The sequence below is a fragment of the Gopherus flavomarginatus genome, chromosome 25 (assembly GCF_025201925.1).
Source record: "Gopherus flavomarginatus isolate rGopFla2 chromosome 25, rGopFla2.mat.asm, whole genome shotgun sequence".
Taxonomy (NCBI): domain Eukaryota; kingdom Metazoa; phylum Chordata; order Testudines; family Testudinidae; genus Gopherus; species Gopherus flavomarginatus.
The window spans coordinates 13,524,006-13,535,422 of NC_066641.1; the positions used below are offsets into that span (position 1 = coordinate 13,524,006).

Here is an 11,417-nt window from a genome sequence, read left to right on the forward strand (position 1 = left end):
CACATCAGTCATAATTTTATAGACCTCCATCAGATCACCCTTTAGCTATGTCAAGGTGTCACCCCCACTCTGAACTTTAGGGTACAGATGTGGGGACCTGCATGAGATAACCCCTAAGCTTATTTACCAGCTTAGATCTAGTAGCTGCCACCACCAAATAGTTTAAACAAATGTTTATGGAAGAGTCATTTGGAAACTCAGTCTTCCCCCTAAATATTTCCCCAGTCTTTATCCCCTTTTTCCTGGCAGGGTTGAGAATGATTCATCTCCCACCAATTCCTGGCGAGCCCAGATCCAAAAAACCCTTGGATCTTAAAACAAGGAAAAATTAATCAGGTTTTTTAAAAGAAGACTTTTAATTAAAGGAAGAGGGTGAAAGGAATACCTCCGTGAGATTAGCATGCAAGCTACTCTCACAGACAACAGATTTAAAACACAGAAGATGTCCCTCTGGACAAAAACCTTAGTTACACAAAGACACCCAATTTGATTCTCCCTCTTATGCAAAACGAAGTCACAAAGGAAAATAAACATAGTCTAATACATTCCTTCTCTAAATATTTACTACTTTTAAGAAATGTTAGATGGCTGATTCCTGGATCCTTCACTCCAGCACAAACTTTTCTGAACAGACACAGACTGATTTCCCTCCTCCCTCTTGGAAAACATCCTGTTCCCCCATTGGTTCCTCTGGCCAGGTATCAGCTGGGCTAGGTGAACTTCTTAATCCTTTACAGGTACAAGAGGAATTAAACCTTAACTGTATGTTTATGACAAGCTGTCTTGTTCCCAAGCTGAATAGTCCCAGTCTTTTTAATCTCTCCTCATATGGAATCTTGTTCCATTCCTCTAATAATTTTTATTGACCTTCTCTCTACTTTTTCCATTTCTAATATATCTTTTTTGAGATGTGGCAACCAGAATTACACGCAGTATCCAAGGTGTGGTTATCCCATGGATTTATATAATGGCATTATGATATTTAATGTCTTATTATCTATCCCTTTCTTAGTGGTTCCTAACATTGTTCACTTTTTTGGCTGCTGCTGCATATTGAGCAGCTGTTTTCAGATAACTATCCACAGTGACTCCAAGAGCTCTTTCTTGACAGCAAATTTAGACTCCATCATTTTGTATGTCTACTTGGGATTATGTTTTCCAATGTGCATGTAAATAAGGGTTAGTAGTCTGGATAGCTCTGCACGTCAAAGGGCTCTGTCTGCACTAGACTTTTCCTCCCCATCAGTTCTCCACATTGCTGTTATTGATGCAGCTCCCCAATAGCAGGCATGTTCCAACATAAAGCGACTGTCCTCAGAGGACACCAGTTTGTACCGCAGCACAGCAGACAGCTAAAAGTGGCAGTTACGAGGGGCCTGATTCTCACAGATATGAGTAGTCTCCCAGGTCTCGTGCACATGCATGCTTATGCACACACACTTCTTTTTATGTTTGTGCAGTTGCCTCATTGGCATCTGTCACTTCTGTGTATGTAATATTCACTTCCACGTGGCATGGTATCATACTTATTGATTCACCACATTGTGCCATTACATATTACTGAAACATCTGTAGGGTCCTGCTCTAAAACGAAGGCCAGCAAAGTTCTTGCTACTGCAGATGATATTTGTGACTTCCTGTGTGCAATGTACAACTGTGGGATGCTGTGTTTACGTGGTGCTGTTGTGGAGGGCAAGAGGGGGTATTGGCTTTGTTTTTGTTGAGGGATGGGGTATAGTTTTGGCTTTCTTTCTTGGACTGTGCTGGCAAAATGCTAACAACTTATGATGCTTCCATAATACTGTGTTTGCTCTAAGCACGGCTCTCCTGTTTGCCACAAAGTGGGCACATGAAACACTGATTGTTGTGTACCGCATCTAAAGGAAGTGGCCCAACTGCCTTAACTACATTCTGCCCTCCTCACCATCATCAGTTGTAGCCAGAGCACCTTCCTTGTGGCTCTGCCCTCCTTCTCTGCCACTATTCCAAGAGGTCTGTAAGCGGATACATTAAAAAGTTTTAAAGGTGTTAACAGTTCTAGCAACATTCCTATTATTTAAAACATGGAATATTGGTGGAACCAGTAATACCTCTAAAATTTGTATTAACTTTTTAAATGCTTCCATTTTATTTATATAAAACATGCATATGATGAATAGATCTACACCTATAAACATTCATACTAAATTTTACATTCTTTCTCTCTCTCGGCCTCTTTTCTCCCTATCTAATTTCTACCCATAAAAGGAACATTTTCAAGATGGCCACTATCCCACTTTCACTTCTGGGTTGAAACTATAGTTTCACAAAGTCCTAGAATTTGAGAAAACGTGTTTGGTTCAAGTGAGTCCTCATGGGCAAAAACACAGATGACCAGGTTCTGACAGAAATTGTCACAAACCCATTGAGAAGCAAACCCAGTGTGTGTCTCAGAGTAGGACTGGATTGTTCAGGGGGTGGGTTACATAACCTTTCACCTTTAGGTTATTAACCTGAGTTCAGTTTAGGCTGGAGTGGTAGTGACCAAAGGAATGGTCCCATGAGTCTTTGGTGACCTGTACAAAGGGAATCGGTTGCTTCAGTCCATTTCTTAGTGAGAAGGTGTCAACATTGTCAAAATAGGCCTGTTCATTGGTGATCTCAGGAGAGATGCAATGGCTTATAGAGAACAACATTTCATCTAACCCCTAACAGAGATTGTCACTGCAATATATTGGTGGTGATTAGTGTGAGTGTGTGGGAGCTTGTACTGAAGCTGCCTGTTCAGTAGATCTCCGAAGGTGTCATTCAGACACTTCCAACTGCACTTAATTCTCCTTTTCTTAAAACTAAAATTTCGCATAGTCATATGAGAGAAACTCGCATAGACCCTCATGCACTAGCTGCAAAACGGGACTGTATCCAATGAATATTCGCTCAGATAGTAACAGGAAGTGTCTGATACATAACCATAGACATTAGGGTAGGAAAAAACCTGCTAAATCAACTCTTCCATTTCCACAGCCTTTTTGCCAAAGCCAGATTGTTCTCCATCGTTTATTCTCCAGACCAGTTTTAAATTATTCATATTGTAGAGCTTCCACCACTTCCCCTCGGGGACTAAGGCACAATCTAACAGACCTATCTCAGCATATGGCTTTGTGTTTAACCCGGTACCAGAAACCACTGAAAAGTTTGATAGAGGAAATCATTTCCCAGACACAGGTTTCTTCATTGCATCAGGCAGAAGCAAAGTTTTATTAGAGACACTTTTTCAGCAGAAGGTAAATTACCAACCGCAATACAGATTAACTCAAGTAAGTAATTCTTGTGATTGGATACACAGAGCATCACAGAATGGAAGAAGCAAATAGCATGATAGGCAGGAAGGTGGACCAAAGCTCACGTGAGCCCCTTAGGACAGTAGTGTTGGCGTTAGCAGCGTTGAGTAATTCGGAAGAGCTCTTCTCCATGCTCTTTGCAGAGGTGCACAGTGAATGTGCTGGCTGAGCTCTCGCTTTGTCTGTGGGTGGGTCTTTGCTCGCTGGGTCTTGCACTGGAAGATGCCGGGTTTCTCTTCTTAGTCACAAATCTTTCTGCCATGTCCTGGAAAGAGAGAAATAGAACCATCATTTTGCTTAGAAAGGAAGTAAAACCTTCCCTGCCGCATTAGGCTTTCAGATATACCCTGAGCGTGGGGGCTGCACACAGACACTCTGCTGACTATAAATTCTGATGAGCTCCAGATCTTCCCCCAAATTGTTTGTGTTTAGAATACAAGAAAAGAATACAAATCCCACAGGTCAAGCCAGCTGCTGTGCTGGGAATGCACAAGCACAGCTCCTTGTGCCCTCCCCCTGGCCACGTCCGTCCCCTAGACACCCAGCTCACTCTGCTCCCAAAGGTGTTTTATTTTTCCTAGATTGCAAAGGTACATTGTTGTGCTCCCCCATCAGCTGGATGGACCTCCCGGAGATACTGTTTGTGGCCTTGGAGCCATTTTCCCATCCCCCACCAACACCTCGTTGGTTCCATCTCTCTGTTTTAAGGACGTTTTGCCTCATCCTTCTCCCTACAAAACACCCAGCCTCCATTTCCAGCCTCTTTCTCCAAGTTCTCTAGACGCTCTCCCTCTCTCTCCCTGCTTCCACTTCAGGCTACTTCTTTCTCTTCCCTCTTTCCTCCTCCCTCTCTTTTAGCTCTCTTCACCCTCACTTGCACCATTCAGAATTCATAGTGAGAGAGTCACAGCTGCATTGGGTCCTGTTTCTTGCCAACACTCCTCACACCATACCACTCTAGTGTCACCACGTCCTACCAGGCTCTCCAGTTACCTTACAACGGGGTCCTGAAAGGTGAGCCACAGCACCTCAGAACCACCTAACAGAGAGTGGGTTTGACAGCTTCTCTCTTGCCCTATTGATAAGAAGAGGACCAAAGAAACAGTTTCCCTTACACGGTAAGTCAGTTCTTACCTTTTAGGTCACCAGGGTGGCAAGACGTGACATGGGGGAGAGAGTGGGAAGATGAAGAGTAGGAGTGGGAAGTTTTAATGACCGTTCCTCCTCCTATTCCACCTGCTACGCCAATCCCTCCTTCCGGGCCACTATGACAAGGAAAGAATGTTTGGTGAATGAAACAGAAACCAACCTTACAATGGGATTGTAGGTTCAGTGGAGCTATGTGACTTTGCCTGTCATCAATCACTCCCCATCCAGCAAAGAGCCAGGACCTGGCCGGCACAGCTCCCCAACACCCTCACTCCACCTCATCCAAGCAGAAAAGCAAAAGCACATCACTACAGGCCAGTCATTCTGCCCACAAACTTTGCCCACAAAGGATAAATTAGTCATAGGCTGCCATTGCCAATGGGCTTTTTAAACAGGGTCTGCTGTATCCCTTGCTTCCAAATCAGGAAAAATCTTTGCCTAATTATTTATAGCACTTGTTTCACAACGAAGTGGAGTTGGGGACATGCCAGATGCTTGGGATAAAAGAAGGAATGACCTGGACTTTTGGCAAAATCTCAGACTGGGTCTTGTATGCAGGTTTGAAATACTTAGGTTAATCTCTTGTTACAATTCTCTCTCCTTTTCACAACTGCCTCTGCACCCCCTGAATCTCCACACTCTCTGTGGTTTTAGCTCTCACACATTGCACAGATCACAGCATAGGTGTTTGCTTTATGCCCCGCTGTGTCTGTAATCTACGTACACAATGTCACGCTGTCCTCCTTCCAGCAGGCAGCGGTAAGTGTGAATCTCCTGCTCCAGTCGACATTTGACATCCAGGAGGACCTTGTACTCGTGGTTCTGGGACTCAATTTCTGCTCGCAGGTCAGCCAGTTGCTGCTCCACACAGGTGATCTGTTGCTGTAACTGGCACAGGTGGCTGTTGTAGCGACTTTCGGTTTCAGCCAAAGAGGCTTCCAGGTTGTCCCTCTAAGAATTGAAGCAAAAAACCCACAAATACTATAACCATGCACTAAACTAAATCCATTTGGATGCAGGAAGTTGAGGATAATAAAAGCAAATCGTTGCTAACGATCGGTTTGTCAGCGATATCGTCACGGCTGCGTAGGGTGCCAGATTGGGCTGGTCCCCATCAGTCCAGAAATGCAGATGTCAGTGTGTTACAGTTGAGATATCAATGGTGACAACATCACATACCTGGCTAAGATGGGCTTGCAGATCAATCTCCAGGGTCTGCAACTGACGTCTAAGTTCAGAGACCTGGTTGTTGCAGGATTCAACCTCCTGACTGCTTGTGATGACCTCACGATTCAGCTCCTCGATCTGAAAGCCAGAAACACAGAATAAAGAGCTTCAGAGGGGTTTTTTAATTGTCAGGTGGGTCTAGGAGTGGGTAACAAAAGATGTAAGATGGGTAGTGACTGGGCAAGTTTTCTGCACACTGGAATCGATCTCATCTATCGCTTGTAACTCCCCTTGCTATTCCAATGCTAAGACCCCTCACAACTTCACCAGTAATTCTCCTCTGTCCTAACTGACAGGCTTGCCCACTGTTCCACCAACACCCCTCAATAATGACATGTAGCAAACCCTATTCTTCCATGAGACACCGTACATGCACAGGGCCTCCATCCCCTGTGCACCAGGTCACTATACCCCTGTGCTGATCATGTTTGGAACTTATGATACAGGAATAAATTCTCCCCTTGGCGTGACTGTGTGATTCTGAAATAGCTCCTGTATTTTTGCTTGAGAGAGTTACAGTTGTGATGAATTTACCTTGCATTCATACCAATCCTCAACCTCTTTGCGATTTTGCGCAATCATTGTTTCATACTGGCATCTCATCTCCTCTAGGATTTTCTTCAGATCTGGGCCAGGAGAAGAATTGACCTCCACGCTGACATCACCAGTGGTCTGGCTTCTCAGACAATTGATTTCCTGCAAAGATAACGCAGATCAGCTTGTTTAAAAAGGAAAAAATGAGTTGAGAGCAGCAAGACACTGTCCGTGAGCCTCTACATCCTGGAGCCCATTTCTGACAGTCACAACAACTGTCTCTGATGCATCTTGTCCAGTATAGACCCAGCCCAATGGGGAAACCACAGATGATTTCCAAGCAAAACTCCACAGTGAGCACTCCTGAGGTAAAGAAACAGTGGGTGTTTACTGGGATATGTGATGGTTATTCACAGCAAATTAAGGAATTCCTGACTATTTTTGCTGGACAAATTGATGTGTTTTATACTTCATCTTCACATGGGTCTGTGTGTCACTTTGTGACTTGGGTCCTGCATAAGAGGTGTTTTCCTGTGATAGCCACATTGCGCTGTTAACAGATTATATTTTCACAACAGCTACCATTTTTGTGTATGTCTCTTCTATACTCCAAATCCAGTCAGCCCATTTCTACTGCCTTAGCTTAGACTAGTCTCAATGTGTTGGCTCTTTGAATATTGTTTCCTTTCATTATTATGTTTTAAGAGAGGGGAGCTTGGTTCAGTGGTTAGAGCTCCTGACCTACTATTCCTCGATTTGCTCCATAGTTTCCGAGGGATCTTAGGCAGACTCTTCTCTTAATTGTTCCTTAGATATCCTGGCTTCACAACAGAGAGAATAAATCCAACCTCACAATGGAGTTGCTAATACTGATTCATTGCTTTTTTGCAATGAAACATTTGCACTGTTTTGAGTTAAGTTCTTTGGATGAAACTTGCCAAAGAAGAGAAAAGTAATTTTATCGGTCCATGACAAATCAGGTGGAAGATGTATCCAACTCACTGCTAGTGTCTGAGGTAGCTCTCTCCCCTTCCCCTTCTCAGAGCCCAGGAACTCCCAGAAGCTTGACATTCCTTCCTAAGACTCAACTCCTACTTTGTTCAGAAACTTTAGAGGGCTGGACCTGAGCTTTTGGGCTGATTGTGACAATTACTCCGGCACAGGTTCCACCCTTTATATATTTCAAATTAGAATTAATATGATTGGGAAATGGGATTTGTGAAAGGAGCAACGTTATAATAATGCAGATTATTATTAATATTCTCTTGGTCGTAGTTGCATTCGTGCCCTGGTGTTTTAATCAGGATCAGGTCCCCACTGCTGTAGTAAGTAATGTACAAAATTAAATTTTTTCTATACGGGAATGAGTTCCTACCTCCTCATGGTTCTTCTTCAGACAACACAGCTCTTCCTTCAGGCACTCAAGCTGCGCCTCCAGGTCAGACCTGCACAGGGTCAGTTCGTCCAGAACTTGGCGTAAGCCATTAATATCAGCCTCCACACTCTGGCGAAGGGCCAGCTCAGTCTCATACCTAAGCCATGGACAAGAATGACAGAAAAGTCAGCCCCTGGCAGAACCCACCACTGAAGATTCCTGGCATCTGCACTTTGGTTATGGATGGGTCTGAGTTTCACTTCTTTCATCTTTACCTTTAAAGCTGTGCATGAAGTATAACACACGAGGTCTGCTGCCTAGTCTATCTGTGTGTTCAAAGGCTGGGGTTTGGTTCACAAAATACCTTCTTCTTCAGCTTTTTTTGCCCCTCTCCTCTCTAATGGAACTACTACAAAGATGTCACACCCCAATTTTTCTGCACTTCCCCTGGGAAATAATCTAAACTCTTTTCTTTATTAAAAATCCATGGGCCAGAGTCTCAGTTGGTATAGATCTGCATAGCTCCATTGCCTTCAAAGGACTCATGCCAACATGCATCCATTGTCCCTATATTTTAGCCCCCTAAACCCCACAAGCAAACGCTTTGTTGCCTCAAACACTCTGTCCTGGAAATGCCCCTATTCTGGCACCTATAGAGTCAAAAACCAAAGGCACATCTCAAAATCTGCGACCACCACTTCTGTTTCATTGTTCCCGAGTGTTCCCCCCTTGGTCTGTCTGTATCCATTGTTGTCTTTTGTCTTCTAATGGGATGGTCAGCTCTTTGGGGGCGGTGAGTGTCATTTTGTTCTGTGTTTGTGCAGTGCCTAGCACAATGGGGTCCTGGTCCATGACTGAGCTTCGTAGCTGCTACTCTAATACAGATAATTAATAAGAATAAAATCTCACAAAAATACAACCTGTTATGAATCAGGAATTCCAGTAATTCTTGGTTGGGGGATTTCTTCATTTGTCAATTTGGGACTAGGATACAAGGGAACAAGAGGAGAATGACAGGTTTGTCTGGTACAGAGAGGTACTCACTTCAGTCTGAAGTCATCAGCTGCCATCCTGCTGTTATCAATGTTCAGAATGATCTTGTTGTTGTCTAGGGTAGCGCAAACAATCTGGAAAAGAAGAGAGTGCGGGGGATTTTCAGCCCTGAAGTCTCTTCACTCTGTTATGCTCAGTGTCACGTTGCAAATTTCAGTCTTTTTACTCTCCCAGTATCAAGGGCGGCCCTAAGTATTTTGCCGCCCCAAGCATGGCAGGCAGGTTGCTTTCGGCGGCTTGCGTGCGGGAGGTCCCCGGTCCCGCGGATTCGGCAGCACGAAGCCGCGGGACCAGTGGACCCTCCGCAGGCATGCCACCAAAGGCAACCTGCCTGCCGCCCTCATGGCGACCGGCAGAGCGCCCCCCATAGCTTGCTGCCCCAGAAATTTTCTGATCTATGGAGAAATGCCCAAGTGTGTGAAGTGAAATAGGTGAAATGAATGAATGTGTAAAAACACACAGTTAAGATGCTAACAGTTTTGCAATTATAATTAGTGCTCCCTGGTGCCTGCTATAACAAACCTCACATTTTCAAACTTGGTCTAGAGTTCGTAACTACGAGTTTATATTTTTTCATTGCAAGACTTACATTACAGCTCAGCATTTGGCGTGTATCTCTCTCCTGCACCCTGTGAATCTGTCTGCTTTGTTTTTCCTATCTGACTAATCCTTCTTCAGAATATACTTGGAAAACATTTTTTACAAAAATTTAATTGCCCATTCAAAACTAGTGGTAACAAAGTATTCTTTTTCTCTTATTGTTCTTTAAGGGAATATTCCCCTTTCCCACCCCCCACCCCTGGATAGGAGCCCAAAGTTAGTTGAAATAGAAATGGGATTTTAACTAGAAACTGGGAAAACTGAGGACAGGATACAATGTAATAATGAAGATAACTCAGTGGATTAATGAATGAATTTCTCTTCCCATCTCCCTTTTGGGTGTAAATACATTAAAACATCCTGTTACAAACTTCATTCAGGAGGAGTACTGACCAGGCCCAGATTGTTTCCTGCCTATGTAACCTTTTTCTCTTTGTATAAATCTGGTCAAGAAAAGGCAAATTGTAAATGGACTCATAAGTTTTCACACCCTCACTCGTAGTTCAGAGAAGGAGTTGCCTTAATTTATGTCTGCAAAGAACATTTTACAAAAGTGAAATAGGATCTGAACAGAGACTCAGAGGGAAGCTCTTAGAATAGGGGATACAGCCAAAAAATGTCACCTGATTTTGAAGATCTTCTATTTCCTTATGGTAGCAGCTGTAGTCCTTTGGTACACCAGTGTGTCCATGATGGGCATACCATTCCCTGATTTTGCACTCTAGGGCAGCGTTTTCTTCCTCCAGGCATCGCACCTTGTCCAGGTAAGAAGCCAGGCGGTCATTAAGGTTCTGCATGGTCAGCTTTTCATCACAGGTGACAAATGCACCATCTCCACAAACACCACCACCAAAGCCACCACCAACTGCACCACCAAAGCCACCACCGACGACACCACCAAAGCCACCTCCATATCCACAGGGAGCGCCACCACCGAACCCAATGCTGGAACAACTTCCATAGCCATATCCTGGGAAACCTCCTGGTAAGACACCTCCATAGCTACCTCCAGAAAAGCTACCAGCACTCAATCCCGCTCCACAAGTCGCTCCACCACTGTAACTCCTACCCGAAAAGCCTCTACCGCTGCCTAACCCACAAGAGCTATATCTTCCAGAAGAGACTGAAGAGGTCCTTCCTCCACCACCACCTCCAACCACACAGCTACCACCACTACTCCTCCCTTTGGTAGAGAGAGTAACAGTCTGCTTGGTGCTGTAGCTCATAGCGACAGCGATTAAGAATCCAACCCAAAGCCCAAAGCAAGAGGCACAGCTTGATATAAATTCAGACTGCAGATTTTCTCTCCGCACAGATCTCTATTTATACCTTCCACAGTGGGTGTCACCAATAGGGTGTTTCTTCTTCCCATGGGGCTGGCTAGTCTTGCTGTTCATGCCAAGAATAATTTCCCAAAGAGTTTCCCTCCAGAAATCCTAGTACACAAGGAAGTTAATTTACACTTTAGTAGCTAGTTTCAAATATACACTCACAATGATGTTTCATGAATCATCAGATTTTCTTTATGATGAAAATTTTGCAAGAAGAAGCCAGGAAAAACGCTGCCCTAAATTATATACAGGGAAGAAATAACACAACTTATTGCAACAGAAAGCTCTTTATATGTTATTACTTTATTTAAATTTTTATTTTCTCTTTGATAAGCATGTTTTTCACATGAGATGCTGGGGTGTAGATATTGAAGATCAAAGTGAATGAATGAATAAACATGGAGTCATGCTTTAGTAAATTGAAAATAGTGATGAACCTCTCAGTGGAAAGATCTGAGATATCATGATATAAATATTCCAGTCTCCTCCTCATACTGTGACAGATGCTAAGTCCAGTACACTCCTAACAAAGACAATTGTTAGGCTGTGGAAGTAGAGCAGGAATTCCCAAGCTGTAGTCTGTGGATCACTGACGATCCACAAGGAGTACTTGCGGGTGGTCTGTGGAGAGTTGGCTGGTTAACTGGTTCCACTCCTCCTTGTATTCAGCTGAAAACTGCATTAAAATAAGCAAAAAATACATTAAATGCTTTCCTAATGTTACTTTTCCCATGTAAAGTGATTGCTGTAGATGCCAGATGGACGTTTTGTGACGGTGAGTGAAAGGGGAGATGGTCCATGCAATGGTGAATGGTGGTGGAGTTGTCC

At 43.8% G+C, this 11,417-nt stretch overlaps 1 protein-coding gene across 1 annotated transcript; it reads right to left on the reverse strand.

Moving 5' to 3' along the window:
* Positions 1–3,414: 3,414 nt before the first annotated feature.
* LOC127040786 (keratin, type I cytoskeletal 19-like) lies at positions 3,415–10,484 on the reverse strand. Its single transcript, XM_050935371.1, has 9 exons — positions 9,882–10,484; positions 8,650–8,732; positions 7,606–7,762; positions 6,231–6,392; positions 5,649–5,774; positions 5,194–5,420; positions 4,455–4,585; positions 4,314–4,327; positions 3,415–3,585 (listed from the first exon to the last, which is right to left on the reverse strand). The coding sequence occupies exons 1-9, from the start codon at positions 10,482–10,484 to the stop codon at positions 3,415–3,417; spliced, it is 1,674 nt and encodes a 557-aa protein (XP_050791328.1).
* Between the last annotated feature and the right edge of the window lie 933 nt (positions 10,485–11,417).

Bases quoted from the DNA above. Each gene is read 5' to 3' on its own strand.
- LOC127040786 (XM_050935371.1), bottom strand. From the start codon at position 10,484: ATGAGCTACAGCACCAAGCAGACTGTTACTCTCTCTACCAAAGGGAGG. The intron at 7,763-8,649 runs GTGAGTACCTCT...TCCATGGCTTAG, and splicing joins GCTGATGACTTCAGACTGAA to GTATGAGACTGAGCTGGCCC. The intron at 5,775-6,230 runs GTAAATTCATCA...TCTGGCTTTCAG, and splicing joins AGGATTGGTATGAATGCAAG to ATCGAGGAGCTGAATCGTGA.